Raw genomic sequence first — 20,552 nt, 5'->3', positions numbered from 1 at the left:
CATACCAAAATGTGATGCTTTAGTATCCGAGAAGATTTTTATTTTGGAATACCTGTGAATCAATGTTTTCTCTAAACTATATTAGTGACTAAGTCTTAAATGGCTCTATTAGCTGAAAGTGAAACAAAATATTCAATATCCTTTTTGTAATGCAATAACAATAGAATGCTTCACGTTTCACATAATGAAAGGAGATAATAGAATTCTTTGCAAAAACAGATGCTAACTGATTTCCCATTGCTTTAAGTAGAACACAGAAAAAATATACAATATGGTGAGAGGAGGGAGAAAGTAGTAAAAATAAGGGTGGGATTGAAAATCTCTCTGAAATTTGTTTGTTTAAGCAGTAAATACTTCTACAAAATGATCATCGGAGATTCATATGAAGATGCGAAATCGCCAAATTACCCAACTGTCAGGCAAAATCAGTGTGAAAACTCAAAGGATATTTGTATGTTGATTGCACAGCTAACATCATGACAGCACTGGGATTTGTTTACACTCTGATGCTTTAATTTAGAGAAAAGACTGCTTTGCAAAAAAAATCTCATCTAAGCACTGGCGAGAGGTGAGCCCTGGTGAAGTCAAGCCCTCCCCATTATTCTAAATTAGTGGCATTTGGCTCCAGCTAAAATGAACATTAATTGAAAAGAGGGGGAATGGGAGGGAGCAGCTCAGCGTGTGCACACGTGAATGCCATTTAATTCAGCGGTATGTAATGAACATGCCTCTTGGCAGCAGGTAATAGTGGAGTGCAATTCTGAGCCAGTCTTCATTGCTCCTTCTGTGATTTTCCAGTCATCTGGCATTTTCTCTCAGTGCTGTATCAATTTGTGCAGCTTTCAGGCAGCTACTGGAACCTGAATGCAGGTTTACAAGGACATACAGAAATATAGTAGGGCGGGGGTGCCTCCCTCGCTTTGCTGATATTTTTGCTTAATCTCTGCATTGAATATCCTCCTCAGGAGATGCAATTCTGGAGGCTGGTTCTGCTGCATCATCTGGTTTAACAGCAACAAAGAGGATCCAGGCACAGGAAATCTATCAAGCAATTTGAAATATAGCCATCAGAATCAGGATAAGTTCAAATGAAATGTCTCAATATGCAGACCACAATTCTAGAAGAAAACATTTATTTATAAATTGTTCATGGCTTCCATATCCATGTTCCTTGACTTTGCATGGATATGTGAAACTGCTTATAAGTGCAAACCATACTGAAACTAGACCTTCTGGTCCAAGATTACCACAGAATCATTCTGGAGGACCTACAACATGCCTAGAAATGACTTTTTTTTAAAAAAGTGATTAAATGTAATTGCAGATAATTCACATGGATGTGGAGTCATGCTATATATTGTTTGTTCAAAACATTCTGTGCTTCTTAAGATACAGCTGTATCTCAGAAATACAAGGTCTCATAAAGCATTTAAGAGTCGGTATGATGCATTGGTTTGAGCATTAGCCCAGAACTCTGGACTGAAGTTCGAATCAGGCAGGAATACCACTGGATATACTCTCAGCCTCAGAGGAAATCGATTGCCTCAAAAATCAATGATAAGTTTTCCTTAAGGTTGATATAAGTTAAAAATAACTTGAACACAGGTTATTTATAATGGAAACGCCATGGAAATGAAATCTAGTGCATTACTGTCACAACTTCACTGCCTGTGATTACACACAAATATTAACAGAGATATTGTCTTGATAAGTTATAAAAAACCAATCCATTGGCATCCACTTCCTTACCTTCTAAATTCAACATATAAAGGAAATGCTCTAAAGGGAAAAGGGAAATGCTACATGAATTTTTGTGTGCATGCCATGCACTCTTTCTGAACCTCTCTGATGTTGCAATAAATGTTAATGTTAGTACTAGATTTCATGTTTTAGACTACTATCAGCAAATACCAGAGTCTTCTGAAATTTATTTAAATGACTAACTTTGTGCTGATTTTGTCAGGTACAACCTTAAAGCAGATGAGAAAAAAAATCTCTTCCTAAAATAAAGGGAGACTATTAAGGGAGAAGACTATGGATTCTGGAGAAGAGTTCTGCAGAAGCCATAGACTGCCAAAAGGACAAATGAATGGGTCTTAATTCACACTAGAAGTGAAGATTACAAAAATGAGGTTTATATACTTTGGACATATCCAGAGACAAAAGACGATCATGCTGGGAAGAACAGCAGGCAGCAGGAAAAGAGGGAGACTGTAATACAGGCAGAGTGATTCCGTTGAGAAAGCCACAAACCTGAGTCTGCAAGACCCTGACTAGACTGCAAACAACAACAATAATTGGGACTGGGTTGTTGTAGGTTTTTTGGGCTGTATGGCCATGTTCTAGAAGCATTCTCTCCTGATGTTTCGCCTGCATCTATGAAAGCTGTCCTCAGAGGTTGTGAGGTCTGCTGTAAACTAGGAAAATTGGGTTTATATATCTGTGGAAAATCCAGGGTGCGAGAAAGAAGTCTTGTCTGTTGGAGCTAGGTGTGAATGTTTCAACTGGCCACCTTGATTGATGGCCTGACAGTTTTTAGGTGTGACTTGTTCCTGCCTGGGGAAATCCTTTGTTGAGAGGTGATTAGCTGTTCCTGATAGTTTCTTCTCTGGAGTAATTTGGACTCTATGAAATTAAACTTCTGATGAAAGCAGTTGTTTCCCAGATATGAATATTTGAGAGGTACATGAAGGTGTAGTGTGTGGGATGAAGCAGAGAGGGAATAATTACAAAAAGAAGCTATAATGGTGGATGAGGAAAAATGAGATTTTTGCCCATAGAAAATTGAGGAATGTCTGATATGGAAACATTTTGCAAATAGAAACTGGAAATAGGACACTAAAGGCCTATCTATACTGAGCATATAATCCAGTTTCTGAATGCAGGTGATCTGCTTTAAACTGAATTATATGGCAGTGTAGACTCATATAATCCAGTTTAAAGCAAATAATCTGCAGTATGGTCAGTGTGGATGGGACCTAAAAGAGAAGGTATGTACTGCTCTTCCTCTGCATTGATGCTGAGTAGCACAGTTGTAAAACCCTCAACCAGTACAGATATTATTCTGCTGAGTTATACAGATTTGGATTAAAACATACATACTTTTAAGAAAGGCTATACAACTTAATGTATTGATGTTTAGATGGAACTTTGAAAATGAATTCCACTTACACTGATCAAGACTAATTTATTTATTTTATTTATTTATTTAGTACACTTGTATACCGCTAATATCTCAGCCTAAAACGGCGACTCATTGCGGTTTACAACATTTAAAAACAACAATATTCCAATTAAAAATATAAAACACATACATGTACAATACACAGTATTGGGCCACCAATACAGACCAATGCATCTCTTAAATTAAATTAAATTAATTTGCCCTATTTATTTCAGCCAGTATGTTTTAGGAACTGTCAAGCCTGAATCCAGTCCTTTTAGGTATTTATCTTCCCTTCACTCAGGTTCCAAACGCACTTATTTGCTTCTCATCTGCACCTTGTACACAATTAGCATCCTGCATGATGTTAATTGAGACAAGCGGGTATCAAGTTATTATTACATACATCCCACACTTCAACACTATATTCTCAACAGTACAAGATACATAATAACGGTTAACTGAATGAGCAAATCTAATTTTAGTTTTTGGCCAGCTTATGTATATGATTGGATCCTGTCCCAATGAAAACAAGTGCCAGCGTGAATTTCATACCCTCCAACTGTCTTGATTTGGAAGGAGCAGTCCTGATTAATCTTCCAGCATCCCACTTCTTCTTTCCTCCCTCCCTCTTTGTCCATTCATCCTCAGCTTACTCCAAATAGAAGTGAAAAATAGTCTGCACTTAACTCATCCGGGGGAGAGCAGAGCAGGAGGTAGTGTTGCCTGTCCTGTAGGCTCAGACAAATGCAAACTGCTTTGGTGTGTGTGTTCTTCCTCATTAATAAGTTTTTCCATATTGACCATACTCTTATGTTAAGATAAAGGCAAAGGTTTCCCCTTGACATTACGTCTAGTCAGGTCCGACTCTGGAGGTTGGTGCCCATCTCCATTTCTAAGCTGGCTTTGTCCATAGGCATCTTCTAGGTCATGTGGTCAACATGACTGCATGGAGTGCCGTTATATTATGAGGCCGCATATGTCCTGATTTTCATCTGTAAAATGTTGGAGGGTATGGAATTTGCTTGGGTCCTATCCCAGTAAAACAGAGCCCCCTTCTACACTGCCATATAAAATCCAGATTATCTGCTTTGAACTAGCAATGAAAACTTATATAATCCACTTCAAAGCAGATAATGTGGATTATCTGCTTTGATAATTTGGATTATATGGCAGTGTAGAAGGGGCCAGAGTCTCACTGTAAAGTCTTGGGTTTCTACTTGCTCATGCTGTCTATATGCTCACCTTTGTTACTGCAAATTACAATGCCAATTCCTGCATTCCTCAGCACTACATTCCTCTGTACCATTTTGTAAACAGAGACTTTTATACTGAGATCCTCTCAGACTGTAAAAGCAAGATGCCTGAAAGAAAACCAGGGATAGGATGGGACTAGCTTTGCCATCAGTTATTTTCCAGTGTATGAAAATCTGGGCCATCTGTCTGTCTTCTAATGCTGGACAAATTATCTGCAGTAAACATTTTCTTCTCTGTGCCAAGCATCTAATATCCCCCCTGCCTCTTAATGGCACTGCTAGATTTCACATTAGGTGTCTTTTTTTTTCAAATGATGCTTCTTTATCTAGACCAGAGGTGGATAATATATATAAAAAGGTAGAGGGCCACATTACCCTGTCATACTACCATCATCAGAGCATCCTGGGATTTATAATCTAGTGTTATACTTTCCTAAGGTAAGGTACTGTAGAAGAGAGGTTTTTAAAAATTTTTTTAATGTATTTCTGTATAGTCTCCCTGCCCACATGGGCTCCTGAGGTGATGAGAAAATAAAACCCAATTAAAATAACTACAAGTGTCAAGACCCAGATGCTTGTAAACAATGCCAGACACAAAATAAAGGATCAAACACAGCTTTATTGAAAACAAAAGGACCAAAAACGCACTTAACATCAGTGCAGAAGGTCCTAAGAGTGATTTGGCACCAAAAAGAAGTAGTTTCAATAAACAAAAATATAATCCGGATTATAATGCTGTTTTATAATCCACTTTAAACAAAAAGTGAAGCAAACTGCTTAAAAATCAAGATATAGCAAAAATACAGTCAACAGAGCATGAAAAACACAGTTTCAAAACTAAGAAATGTTTCAGTCACAAGGATATTAGTAAACAAAGTCCAGAAAAGCCAGAGCGTAGTCAAACCGGTCCGTGGTCAATCCGCAGTAGAACAAAGCTGGAACGCTGGAGAAACAGATATTCAGGAACACACGAGGCTGAAGCCCAGGACCCAAGGGTGAGAGTTGGCAGCACAAAGAATTAAGTCCAATAAAAACACTTTACTTCCTGCAACTAGATGTGCCAACAGAACCTCCTTATATCTCAAAGCTCATTGTCAGAGCTTGATGAGCTCCCCACCCTCTCGTCATCGCTATCACCTGCTCCCAAGTCTGCAGCTGAGTGCTGAGTCCACCTCTGCCAATTACTATCAGGGTTCAGATTCTGCCAGGAATCACCTGGCTGCCAGTCCCCAGTGAACCCCTCAAACTCCTCGCTAGAGGTGGGCTGATTACAGATGTCCCTTATGTTTTGAACACGGATCCAATCCAATTCCTCCCCCTCCATGTCACTTCCAGACCCAGAGCTCCCTTCAAAACCCAGGAAGTCATCCTCATCGGTTGGTGCACTAAGTATTTCCCGAATACGCTTCCTTTGCAATTCCCCCTCAGACTCTAGCTCACGAGCAGCCCTTTTTACACCTCTGCTCACTTCCCCATTCCCCATGTCGTAATCTGAGAAGCCTGGAAACGTATCGGTATCACTTGGAGCCATGATGATTTCTCTAATGCGCTGACGCTGCTGTTCTCCCTCCGACTCCCAAGGAGACCTTTCCCCTCTGCTACTAGGAGTAGCAACTCTGTCAGCACGCTGAACTACAACAACAAGCTCTAGGATTTTGAAGGATGGAATCTATTACAGCTTAAGTAGTATCAAAATACAATAGCTATAAACATAGTCCAACCCACTTTCTGTTTGGACTCAGCTCTTGTACATACTGGCTTCTTGTTACACAAACAAGTACCCTATTTTGCATTTTCTTTTCTTATTTATTATTTATTTATTTACCTTACTTATATACCGCTGTTCTCAGCTCGAAGGCGACTCACAGCGGTTCACAACAAATAAGAACAGCAAAATTTTTCTAATGTGGAAAAGAATATGAATTCTCTTCACTCCTTACTCTTACCCTCTTGGACCACCCTAGCTTCCCATTGATATGCATCACTAAAATCTTATCAACTATCACCCATTTGTATGACATGTTTTAAGGGGTACTGCTTGGGGTAACAGCTGATGGCTCTATTTGTATTGTTGCACTGATATTCTGCTTAAAGAAATCTTAGTGTCAGGGTTTATAGAACTTGTAAATGGAGGCATTGGGCTAGAAGGGGCTTTTTAAAAGCTTATTTATAGGAATATCAAAGCCATAACACTATGTTATCTAACTGAAATGTTAGAAAAATATAGTGTTAAAACAAACACTATGATTTGCAGCTCTCCTGAATTGTTACCAACATCAGAGCTACATAACAAACTGTAAGCCTAAAATTATCTTTTAGAATCTCACTTCTTTCTGTAAATCTACTAAGTAATTGCTGTCCTGCTTGCATGGCATTGTTTATTTGCAATAGGAGAATAACAAATATGCATACAACAAGCAGTGGGTTTGATACAAAACATTAGAACTTGACTTTATGTAAAATAGAAATTGTATTGGTTTAGAAATAGAAATGCTGAGCTTTCAATTGCATGCATTCAGTAATGGCAAGTTCTTGTTTTTGAAATCATATTTTTGCTTTCTCTAGGTATTAATTAGATGCAGTCTAGCAACCTGCGTTAATTTCAGGTTGTAAAAGTAGACTTGAGTTTTGGATTTCCAGCCTCCTACAGTGTGACGGTGTTATTTTTTCATCTTTTCTTTAATTTGATAGGCTCTCATCCGTAAAGCTGCTCTTCAGTCTAGTGTTGCTATAGAAACATTCACTAATCATTGATAACATTGTACAGGCAACACAGTTTCTCAATGGAATGGTAGTTCTAACAGGGATGCTGCACATTTCTTTATATATAGTCTTCTTTCGTTCCTTTGATTGTGTTAATTGCTTTTAACATGTGCTATTCATGGATGCTGCTACTTCGCAATGGTATGAAACCTCTTTGGATTGCCTGGTAAAAGTAGAGTCTGTAAAAGCCAGTATTTTAGGTTGTTCACTTTTCGGTCATTCCCCTTCTGCTTGTTTTCCTGTCTACCCTGATATCCTTGACTTCTGTTATCACTGACCATGCACAGTTGTCCTCGCCCTGTTTTTCGATCCCTTCTCGAAGTATACTTTTCTAAGACATTTTTTGTACTTCAGCAAATGGTAGAGTTCTCCTAAAGCTGCTTATATCTTCTTGGTTTTGACCTAGATCAACTCAGCGGTTAGGATTTCTGGGAGTTGAAGGTCCAAACATCTGGGGACCCACAGGTTGAGAACCACTGACCTAGATGGTGCATATTAGACAGTTACATGCCTTTAACAAGATGAGTTAAATTTGCAAAGAGAACCACCACAGTATAATGGTTGACTGTAGGAATATTATTCTGCAGGAAACTGCAGGAGAGCAAGACTGAAGACCCCACTCAGTTAAGGAAATCCAGTGAGTGACCTTAGGCAAGTCACACACTCTCAGTCTTAGAAGATCGTAATGCTATTTTAAAAATAAATCTTGCCAAGAAATCTTTATGACAGGGACACCATAAGTTGGAGTTGACTTGAAAGCATGTTGCATCAACATCAGAGATAAAATATATATTTAACACTATAAAATACTTTTCTCTGAGATGTTTTGGGGCTTTTCTTAAGGTCACTAAGATGTTTCAAATGCACTCCTTAGGCTTCTGTTTAACACATGTAAATATGGGAATTCAGACCACAGAATGGCTTGTAGATAAGAACTTTCTTTTACATTACAATTCAAGTTGCTCCAAAGTACTTTTTAATGTCATAATTAAAAAAAATCAAATATACCTTCTGACTGTACCTGCAATCTAAATACTTCCCAAAGGCATTCCTTGGCCTGGATGTCCTGGTGGTATCAGAGACTCCTAGATATTAAGGTGGAGTATTTTCAAGATGCACAAATTTACATATTGCTATGCTTGCTGAAGTGCATCTTGTATTAGGTGGGTTGCAGATCTAATAGATTACTGATCTACCACCACATCACACTTACAGCACACACCCCCCCCCCTCAATTTTGCAGGCAGCCAGTGTAAATTTACTGGGAATTACAGCTGCCATCTGATGACTTCCAGTTGTTGCTCCAGTATGCCCACCCCCATTCCCGTCACAGAATTACAGAGCAACCATGAAATTGGGCAGTTTTGTAATCACTGGAAGAAATGCGAATTTAGCCAAAATAGCACTACGTATTATTTTGGCTCAAAACAACATGTGATGGGGTCTGTGACAGACTCCATTCTGTTTCAGAGCTTGACATGGTGAAAAGGTGCATTCCAGTGGGCAGTCCTTAGTAGCAGGCTGTCATCCCTCTTTACAGAAGTGCATAATAACGCCTTCCCTTCACAAATTTCTTTTTAAAAAAATATTAATGACAGATATAGTGCAATAGAGGCATTGTAGAACAGAGAACAGACAATTTCCCTTTGCTGGTTTGTTCCAGTTACAATATTGTACTTAGCAGAGAGCTCTCATCCCTGTTTACAGAAATGCATGATTACTCCTTTCTAAGGAAAGAAGTGGTTTAAAACAGCATCCCCATTTCAAGAACTCAATGGATTTTGATGCAGAACAATTGGATTCTATTGAAAGCAATGGTTTAAAACAGCATCCCTATCTCCAGAGTCCAATGGGTTTTGATGAAGAACTATTGGATCCCATGGAAAGCAATGGTTTAAAATAACATCCTTGTCTCAAGCATCTAATGGGTTTAGATGAAGAACAATTGGATTCCATGGAAAGCAATGGTTTAGAACAGCACTCCTATCTCAAGGGTCCAATGGGTTTAGATGCACGCAGAACAATTTTGATGTTATTTTAAACAACATCCCTATCTCAAGAGTCCAATGGGTTTAGACTCAGAAGTATTGCATCTCATGGAAAGGGATCCTGGCTGAGTTGCTTGGAAAAAAAAAGCTGGGGGTGGAGCCTTATTGCCTGTGTGTAATGAGGAAGATAGTGGGTGCCTATGGGGAAGCAGTAAATCTGATGAGAACGAATGAAAATGAGTGAGGGAGGACTGGAAGTTACAATCAGCTCCAAATTCCTCTCTTTACTTAATGATGCCACTCAATACTGCCATCTGATAAGGTCCCTAGAGAGGTTCCATGGACCACTTTATATTCTTAGAAAAATCAAGATCTCCTCTTTGGATGTATTACTGCATCGACATAGCATCCTTTTTAATGAAGACTGGCTGCCAGAGAGATTCTAATGATTGAATATCCTGAAGCACAGCAAAAAGCATGAGATGTCCTGAATATGCTGTATCTCGTCCAGTCATTGCCACCTCTTAGCTGGAACTCAGCAGATTTGTATTCAAGACAGCATTGAACTCCTCTACATGCAATTTGCTGCTGGGATATTAGTCATTAGAATGATGTACTGAAAGTCAAAGCAAAATATCAATTTTACAAGTCACCTTAGTAGCCAAACATTTTTATCTCACTGAGCTGCCTACAATATACTGGACGGAAGATCTCATAGATTTAGTCATTCTAGGGCCATTCAAGAATCATTTGGGCATTAAGAGACTGGTTATGTTGGTGTCACTTTCCCTATCCCCTTCCATCTTTTGTTTGTCTAGCCCTATATCTTCAAGTGCAAGTGGGCTGTTAATTGTAGGCTTTACTGCATTTGTGAATGAAGGTGTAGGATACCAAGGAAGGTGATAGAAGATAATGTTGTATAGCATTGGATCATGGTCACAATAGTTCTATGATTACAGGATAATTATAAGGAAAAAAAGGAGCGCAAGCTATTGGGGGTGGGGGGGGTGGGCTGTGCCAAATAAATGTCTAATCCAGGAAACAAAATGTGACAAACCTTGATGATGCATTTCAAATCCTTATATTTCATTTTGTTGTTATTATTCTTAGAGAAAATCCGGCAAAGATATGCAGATCTACCGGGAGAGTTGCACATTCTTGAATTGGATAAGGATAAGAATGGACTGGGACTCAGCCTTGCTGGCAACAAGGATCGGTCTCGCATGAGCATCTTTGTTGTGGGTATCAGTCCAGATGGCCCTGCAGGGAAAGATGGAAGAATGCGTATAGGAGATGAACTTTTAGAGGTAAGTTTTCTTTTTGAAGAATTTTTTAAAAAAGAACTGAAAAAAAATAAGCCATCTGTCACGAGTACTTTGATTTTATATTCATGCATGCCAGGAGATTGGATGGTCCTTGTGGTCTCTTCTAACTGTATAATTCTGTAATTTTGAGAAGACTGATTGGAGACCAATTGGCAGGTATAGCTAAGGCATCTTATCTAACAGGTAACTTTTCTCTCTCTTCCACCAAAGGAGATTAGATTCCATGACATATTTTTAACGAGGGCTACATCAGCCCTGGTTGACTTCAAAGGGCCTTTGACTCAATCCATGGTGAAAGAACCTGTGAATACAGAGGGCCAACTATAATTTTTTACATATTGGTCAGTGCTCTTTAGTTTTACCCGGACTGGAACCCCAAATGTTAATGAATGACAACTCCCATCATTTTTGATAATCTGCCTTGTGGACTGCAGATATTGAGAATTGCAACTAAGCAGCACCTGTGGCTCTGAGGTTGGGGAAAGGTTAACTGACATTTTAAAGTCAGACATCGTATGCACAAGTATTTTATCTGAATTCAAACCCTACTGTCCTGACTAAACAGAGAAAACCACAGCTTTCCAGATGTTACTGTATCCCATCAGCTCTCATGAAATAGGAAGTGTAGTTCAGCAACTGGAGGGCCACATAAAACTATATGGTGAACCAGATTCTGCCCATGGGCCATGCATTTGACACATGTGTTCTAGGCCATTATCAGTTGTTAAGAGATACTATTAGAGAATACAGGCATTTCAGATTTTTTTTTTTTTACAAAGTATGATTAGACAAATGCTATCCAAAGTGAATGTCTGCTGGCCGCTGGTCCTGGTGAATTTCCAAGAACACAAATATGGTCTGTTTGTAAGATCAGAGCAGAGCAGATGACAGAGGTTTGTGGAGATCTGTCATTCACAGAATCATCATAGATCAAAATTAACTTGATGTCACACAACAATATTCCTCACACAAAGGAATAGATCAGGATAGATAAGAGAAAATAGGATAATTTTCCTACCTAGAGATAGTGTGAATCTTTAATTGGGATCTAGTCCAGTGTTTTGAAGTTTGAAGGATGTTGATGAAAATATAAATAGCTTAGAAGGAAGATACTATAGGATCACATGCAAGGGATTGTTCAGAGTTTGAAAAAATACTCTTTCACCTGCAAGATTGCCCTGACCATCATAATCCGAAAAAGTAATGTTCCCAAACTCTGGAATAATCCCAGCACTTTAAAAAAATCTGCAGCTAGTGTTCAGAAAGACTACTCTCTGAATACTGTATGCTATTCAGATAGATGCTATTCTGAGTGATAGTGGTATACAGGTGGAAAATAGTATGAGATGAAAGTTTGTAAGTGGGCAGTTCATAGCTGGGATGCTGTTTCATACCAGCCAGGCTTATCCATCTAGCCTTGTATTTATTAGTGTGACTTGCAGTGACTCTCCTGCATCTCAGGCAAAAAGGGCCAAGGTAAGTGGTCCCTTTGCGACCCTGCTGTGCGATTCTTTTAACTGTAAGTGGCAGAGTTTGAACCTGAGATCTTCTACATCCCTCCTCTGAGGTATGATTCTTCCATCTCAGTTGACAGATCTATAGGTTTCTTAGGCAAGCCATGATTCTCTCATCTTCTTTCCTGCCACATAAAAAATCATATTACTGCCCTTCCTGAAAGATCTGCCTAAGACATTACTAATGTTTTAAAGTATTAAATAAAATACATAAACAGCAAGTAATAGTTGTCATAGTTGGGAAAAGATACACCTTTTTATTCTACACATATTCCCCACAGGAGGGTATTTCAGAGTATCACTTCATTAATGCAGTATTTTCTACCTAGTAGCTACATATCTCTGCCCCCCCCCCCCCCCCCAAAAAAGAAAAGGAAAAAAGCATGCCTGAGGAAATGCTCAACTAGCTATAAACATTTGTCAGTGCCCTGGGATCGTCTAATTACAAGTTTCTGATATACAATATAGATTTATTTTTCTGTAAAACTGCCATTTCCCCCACTGCTTGAGTGACAAAATTATACTAAAAGCATTTTGCACTCATAAAACTCATGGCATGAAAAATCTGGATCTTCTGAAAAGAAGAAGCACATTTCTTGTGAGAATCAATGCTTCTGGTATAGGTGATGATGGCAGCATTTAATGATAGCTACCAGGGAAGACTAGGAACTTACTTGGGTGTCAGGATGAATCGACCACTTTTCTTGTTAATGCTTTCCTAGTGAGCCCATTTTCACAATGCTTTAGTTTGTTTTATATGAATGAGAATAAGAATTTTGATTGATCTAGCCATGTCAACTGTTGGCCAGGATACTCTGCAAGGGATCAAATCTATAACTTATCAGTTAACAAACTATGGCACATGAGTCATCTGCATTTCACAAGGTTGTTTTTCAGACCCCAAAAAGTCCCCTGTATGTTGCCTCCTGACATTTTCATTTTGCTCCATTTTGAGCATTTTATTTAAAACTCAAGAATAGCTTTTAAATCTGCCATGCCTGTGCTGTAAAAACAGCTTATTGGTAAAACATTTCACTCACATTGATACTTGAAACTTGGAAAACTGGAACTACATGGAGGGAACTCCAACATGTATAATCTAGTCTCGGCACAGAACTTTCCAGATGTTGTCACTGAAACTTATGTTAATCAGATTTTAGTATCTGTGCTGTTGCACTCACAGTATTATCTGAAAACACTGACTTAACCTAAACCATTTGGGACATGGCTGCTTAGATTTTGAGACTAGAAGAACTATATTTTTTATAGAAGGTGGTCTACAACAGATGGTCAAAAACTAGAAGTAAATTGTCTTGGCCACTTTGCACTGCTTTAAACAGATACAAACTTATTTGTCAAGTTTGTATAGGCTTCATTTTAACTGCTGGAAATACTATCTCTGTTGCAGGTTGGGCGTTCTTCTTTGGAGTTGTGAAATTTGAAATACTCCAAAATTGTTTATATGAGTGGCTTGGATAGTGACACCTTTGTCTATTGATGGCTCAGTATCCACAAATAAATTTCGTGCACAAAAGTATTTCATACATTATTTAAAATTACCTTCAGACTGTGTGTATATGCATATATGAAAATAAAATTAATTTCATGTTTTGACTTGTGCCCCATCTCCAAGCTATCTCACTATGTACTTACATGTAAACTCAGACATTACAGATTTAAAAAAAAATCTAAAATCTTAAAGACTTCTGGTCTCAAGCATTTTGGATAAGAGATAGTTATAGGGAAATGGTAGCATTAATGCAATGTAAACAACTTAAAACATAGTTGTAATGTTTATTCTTGAATAATACAGACAGTAGTTAAACCAGAGTGCCTGACCTAAATGAAATGTTTTCACAAAAGGAAGTGAAAATCATGTTCCTCTTGAGATAATTCCCTGGGATAATGATCCTCCACATCATGATATGTAGCTACAATTCAGCGTTCATTACCTTATATACCATGTCTGCCTTCCCATTTTGAGAGTTTGCTTCCTAAGGCTGCCCTTGTGTTAAATCTTGTTTTAATCTTTGTTCATAATTCACCTGTTATGTCCCCTAGCTGGTAGTTCCTTTTATTTACCTTCTCCCTTGAGCTTTGCTGTTCATCCCTCTCATTTGTCTCTGCATTACTTATAATGTGTCCTAACTAAAGTACACTCACTGAATCAGATCTCAAATGTTTGGTCAACATAAAACACATTTATTCAGTGGGTCTATTCTCATTAGAACTACCAAAATTCAAGCCCTTACTGTAATTTCATGTCTCTGTTACCACTGGGAAATAGCATTAATTTTTTTTAGATTTATCATTTCCTATGCGTTTGATAAAGTGTCCCATGTAAGTTCATGTTACAATGAATATTCAAGTCTGTTGCAGCAAATGCAATACATTTTGTGACATCATAACAACTAAGGCTATAATCTGATTCCTCTTCCATAAACCTAAGTCACCTTTTGCTGAACAAAAGGTGACTTACCTCAAAGACAATATGTATAGAGCTGTATTGTAGAGCTCCTTTTCTAGACTTTCTTAAAATAATTATAGAAAATTAGGGTTTGATTTGCATGCCAGCACAAGTTTTGTTAACATCAGTGTTCAACTTGGCTTCACATGGAGCACTGCTAGATTGGTAGATTACTAGGAACATGCACTCAAAAATGTTAAGATTGAGTATATGTGCTCTTCATGCATTTCTGCACACTGTCATACTAAAAAATTGTAGTTATGCCTTGAAAAAAGAGCCCTGCAGAATACTGATCTCTTCTTCTGAAAGAAAAAGAGTAATGGGAGGAAAGCTGATATGATATGACAGTGTAATAGGTTCACAGGAAATGAGATTTATATCTATTCCATGCTACAGTGTTTGCAGCTTCTATATTTCTCATTCATTTTGTAGTTTGATTTGAAGTAGTAGAACTATGTTTGTGCCATTTATCTTAGTCCCAAGGTTATCATCATGCCATAGTTGTTCCAATACTAAAGTCTTGCCATTCAAGGAATAAATAGCAATCCTCATTTATTTTATTTTATTCTTGCTTATGACTGAAGGTAAGATTAAAGTAACAAGTGTGTGTTATGTTGGGGAGGAATTCTATGGTTAGTAGTGACATAATGAAAATACAAAGCAATGCTTAACTCTTTGTAATTGTGTTAAATGTTCTTTGTTAAAACAGATAAATAACCAGATTTTATATGGAAGAAGTCATCAGAATGCTTCTGCAATAATTAAGACTGCACCATCAAAGGTCAAACTGGTATTTATACGGTAAGCATGGCATCATCATTAGCGCTGGTCCCTCTATTACTGGCCTAAAATGGAAAGTGCAAAAATAAGGGAAATCTGGTTTCATAGTAAAATCTGAGAGCAAACTATTTAAATTTCACAGTTCAAATTCTTTCTATGATATAGTCTCTCTTTCTGATACTGTGGCCATTTGATTCAACCAACAACTAGTATGTCCTTGTAAACTGCTTTGGAGTTATAGCTCACTTTGAAGTTTTAGCAGACCATTTAGAGCATAACCTGATTTAGGATCTTAAACCAAACTAAATATGAGAAGGACACTCCACTTTATCCTAAGACAAAATGGAATTGTATTAGACAAATTGGATTAATTATAACATTTCTTGAGTTCTTTGGGTGGAATGGGACAGCAATATAAATAAACCTAATTTCCTTTTAATGTTCTTAATGACTGTAACAGCAATACATATTCCTTATTTTAAAATGGTCTTGTTTTTCATAATGGTCACTAGTAAATCCAAAACTCCAGTATAAGTCTGTTTTAATATGTTAAGGATGAGAACTCTTGAAAAATATATATGAATATTCTAACTCCAGTGAGAAATGGAATATTGTAATCTAAACCTACAATGCATCTACATTGGGTTATCCTTAAAATATATTTGGATAGAGTTGAGATATTTTATATTTATAGTATCTGTTGGCTTATACATAATTTGTTAACCAATAAAGGGTTCATCTTGTTCCAGCCAGATATGTTACTTATGGAGAGAAAGGCTTCCTTTCACTCTCAGATTCTCAGGTAGAAAATATCTATATCTTTACAGATAAGCCATCTGCTTGTGTTTGCCCTTTCACATTTGAATAGCTAAAGGTGTGTCACAAATCAACTGTTTTGGAAGAGGAACAACTCTTACCTAGTGTTTCTCTACTATCCTCATCTACTACCTTTTGGGAAAATCTGATAGTGCTGGGTATCTCAAGCAAAGTAATCAGCTTGGCGAGGCAGAAGCTGAACAGCAACCAGATCCATACCTGCTCATCGACTCACTGAGTGTAACAAAAACAAGCTAGTTTAGTCTCTTTTTTTGTAAAAAAAAATATATTAAGTGAGCTTTAAATATTTGTCAGAGTCGTAGTCCAATGGAAGAGACAGAAGGAGAAGAAAAAATGGCCTCAGGTTAGACCAATGCAGGGAGAGAATGTATATTAAAAAGCAAAGAAACATGATTTCTGAAAATATGCAGATTGGTAGTTAGTAAGTACATTTAACATAGCTGATGCTAACACTAATAAATCCAGTATCCAGTAATATTTGCAGCTGGATACCAAGAGACCACAAACGGCCCTTGGGCAGACCTCGTATTTGATGAGATGAACCAATTGTTAAGCTGTTTGACCAGTAATGGAAAAGAAAAGCACAGGATCGTATATTTTGGAAAATGGTAGATTTGTGTGAAGCCAAAAGGAGTGGATTGATGACAAATCAGATAGGATAGGATACAATAGCATTCAAGTTGTAAAAGAGCACATTGAAGGTCTTACCAAAAAGAGGTAGCATAAGTGTAGTTTCTACATATTATTTATTTATTTATTTATTTATTTTCATGTCAGGAGTGACTTGAGAAACCGCAAGTTGCTTCTGGTGTGAGAGAATTTGCCATTTGCAAGGACGTTGCCCAGGGGATGCCTGGATGTTTGATGTTTTACCATCCTTGGGCAAGGCTTCTCTCATGTTCCCATATGGGGGGCTGAAGCTGACAAAGGAAGTTCAACCTGCTCTCCCCAGATTCAAACCACTGACATGTCAGTCAGCAGTCCTACTGGCACAAGGGTTTAATCGACTGTGCCACCCGGGGCTCCATTATATTTATTATAGGCCATGGGAGGTAGGAAAGATAGCATTGCAAACAGAAAGCAAGAAGACCAGAGGAAGGGGGGAGGGCAGGATCTCTTCTCTTGTTCTCCTTGCTGGTCTAAAGTATGTGTGGTTTTCAGCTCTTCGGGTTGTTTTGTTTTGTTTTTGTACTTTATCTTTGTAAAAGGAGGGAAAGCAACTTGAACTAGCAATAAATAATTCTGGCAGTTTTTCTTTGGGGACTGAATTTGGATCAGTTACCAGCACATAATAGATAGGATTTTGTTTGTAGGGCCACAATCATTTTCCTAACCTATAGCCTTTATCTCACACTGCCACCACTCCCCCATATTTCTAAACACATAAAATCCATTGAGGTTACGATTTATGTCAGCTTCCATCCTGCTTCATCAGGGAAACATCTCAAACAGTCCCCAGTAAAGGGAGGGGAGAGAAGATGGTCAGAGATCATTTGCTGGACTCCAGAACTGGGGTATAACTGGAAAAAAACACCCAAAATCTTGTGGGATAGGAGCTATCAAATTTGCCCGGGTTGAATGGCTTCTGTGATGTTAAGTAGGGAGCATTTCTATGGACAGTCTGCTACCAAGCATTGACATTTCTCTCTCAAAATCGTGCTTAATGAACCTGGCATGATAATTTTTAAAGTCAGGTTTCTCCTCAAGTGGTGTCTGGTATAAGATCAGCTACTTGGGACTACTCTAGAGTAGTAGGATCAGAGGGGAAAGTCAGGTTTTCCTCCAAGTAAGGTTCTGGTGTAAGATCAGCTGCTCGGGTCTCATGTAGAACTTACGGGTAGGAGGAGAAAGTCAGGTTTCCCTCCAAGTGGGGTCTGGTGGAAGATCAGCTGCTTAGGTCTATGTAGAGCAGCAGGATGAAGAGGAAAGTCATGTTTCCCCTCAAGTGGGATCTGATGTAAGATCAACTGCTTGGGTCTAATCTAGCATAGCAGGATCAGAGGAGAAAGTCAAGTATCCAATAAGCTTTTCCCCCAAGGATTTTCCTTTTTTAAAAATTGAGTGAGTAGAGACTACACTAGCTCATGGAATAATTCTGAAAACTGATAATTTTGGGTAAAACTGCCAAGAAAAGACAACATGTAAAGAGGATTGAGAAGCAGAAAGATGTCCTTTATAACACTATGGGACATAACGCCATAGTAATATTATGATTTTCCCCCACCACCATTATAGGAGGAGAAAGTCAGGTTTCATCGTTGCTGACCTACATTAATCTTTGGCAACTTAATTCCTTAAGAAGTGCCTTCTATTTTACTGGTGTTTTTTAGAGTCTACATTGCTTATCAGCTTTTTTTCTGTTAAATAAATATTACTCTATTTATTGGCTCAGATTTAGTAGTACCCTAGCTTGAGCAAGAGGAGTCTCTGCCTTATGAACTTGCCTAGATATGAACATGGGTTTTGCTGTTTCTTGTGTTCTTCTGCCATAACTTCAACCCTCAGTGATATATCATATTGTATTTTGGAGTGACCCCTGAAGCTCAAAATAATCTTTTCATGAAAACAAAGTAGTGAAACAGGAGAAATAGACAGGAAAGTTCTGCTGCATGATCAGAACTCCACCTGAGGTTCTCAGTATCTGAGTCATTGCTACTAAGACCTTGCCAAGAGGTTAATAAAGTATTATTAGTTGATCTGTAACTTGTGTCAATGACAAGAGGGAATTTATCTGCTTTAAAGCCTTATTTTGCTGGTAGCAAAATAGCTCACATCACAGATGGAGTATCATATCTGTGGAATACCAATAGGCTAACTGCCACTAGAGGAAGGCAGGAAAGGAAAGAATCTGCTTTTACCTGTACCCATCCCCCTTTTTTTCCTTTGTCTTCTGTCTAACATTATTATTAGGAGGATGGTGAAGCAATACGGGGTGCATCTATACTGGAGAAGTAATGCAATTTGACATGGCTTTAACTGTCATGCATAAATGCTATGGAATCCCAGTTTAGTACTTTTTGACAGAAAAGGCTAAGGACCTTGTAAAACTGTAACTCTCTTACGGGATTCTGCTGTGTGTTGTAGAAGGCTCAAAACAGGCCATGCTAGCTCGTATGGATGGGTGTTAAGCTTCAAAAAACTATACTCTAAGAAACCTTCTCTGTATCTGTCAAGTAGTAGTTTAATGCTTCTCTGATAGACACTTCATAAATTGAGTTGTATCTGTAAATATTCTGAAACTTTAATTTTGAGGTTTTTTTCTGGAGTATTTCAGGAGGAAAACAACAAAAACTTCATTTTGGTACTTGTGATTTGGCTTCCAAAGAAAACAGGCAGCAAGTCAAATGACAAAAATACTTATATTTGTAAGTGAAAATATTCTCAGAGTGTAAGCCTGAAAATCAACTAAATTTGAGATGTGGTCCTGGAGAAGAAATCTGCAGATATCATGGAATGATAATAGACAAAAAATGCATCCTGGAATAAGTCCAGCCCAAACTTTGCCTAGAATCCAAGATAACTAAACCGAGGCTATTGTATTTTGGTCATATAATTAGATGGACTCACTAGAAAGGACAATAATATTTGGTAAGCTGGAGGGCAGTAGGAAAAAAAGGAGGACTGCATTCCACATACATAGACTCAATCAAGGAAGAAACAGATCTGAGTCTGCAAGATCTGAGCAGGGCTTTTGAGGATAGGATGACCTGGAGTCTTTTATTCATGAGGTTGCCATAAGTTGAAATCTACTTGAAACCAATTAACAACAACAAGAAAAAGAATGCTGAATTTCATCTGACTAAATCCCATATGTCTAAGGGGAGCAGAGCTAGTAAAATGAAGAATTAGTTGTTAACGTTGGCAATGCAATGCATCTAGAAGAGATTAATGATCTTGATTCCAGTCTCCCCTTATTTTTCCTATCCACTGAAAATTAAATGTCATGTACAACAACTCATTCTCCATTACTTAATTGCATTGGAAAATATGTTTGTGGAAAGCAAGAAATATATGAAACTGGATGCAAGAGGGATTTGTTGTGATAGTGTGCTGCACAAAGTTGCACTCCTCATGGGCTATATCAGATTGTATCCATGAAACTTGTTTAGGTAAATAATAGTTATCCCTCTCCCAACAAGTTCAAAAGAAATTATTTTTCTGCAAGGCTATGATATGAATAATTAAGAAACATTTCAGTCTATCTTCAGGTCTGATTGTGGCATGGAGATGGCTTTAGACATCTTGCCCATTAGCAGCAGGCACTAGACAGAAGGCTGTGTCCTAGTTGTACCTCCTCAGAAGTATTTTATGAAATCAAACATTACATCCTTCTGAGACATATGGCAAGGGGAAGACTTGGAAGTATTATTTTACAACTAGTCCTTCCCGGGGCAGTGAACTCAGAAAGTGTTGCTGTGGGATCCCATTGCTGTTAGTCTGTGGGTCTCTCAGTGGTTCT

The 20,552-nt window shown here is 38.1% G+C and overlaps 1 protein-coding gene across 1 annotated transcript in view; it reads left to right on the top strand.

Annotated features, from left to right (window-relative positions):
• PATJ (PATJ crumbs cell polarity complex component) overlaps window positions 1–20,552 on the top strand; it is a 196,727-nt gene that overhangs the window by 126,342 nt on the left and 49,833 nt on the right. Inside the window, exons 28-29 of the mRNA XM_060773627.2 lie at window positions 10,281–10,477; window positions 15,186–15,277. Coding sequence (XP_060629610.2) covers window positions 10,281–10,477; window positions 15,186–15,277 — 289 coding nt within the window. The remainder of the gene's footprint in view (window positions 1–10,280; window positions 10,478–15,185; window positions 15,278–20,552) is intronic.

This window comes from Anolis sagrei, chromosome 4 (genome assembly GCF_037176765.1).
Source record: "Anolis sagrei isolate rAnoSag1 chromosome 4, rAnoSag1.mat, whole genome shotgun sequence".
In the NCBI taxonomy this organism is placed as follows: Eukaryota; Metazoa; Chordata; class Lepidosauria; order Squamata; family Dactyloidae; genus Anolis; species Anolis sagrei.
The sequence above is the reverse complement of the archived record's forward strand: the minus strand, read 5'-3'. Positions and strand labels throughout refer to the sequence as shown.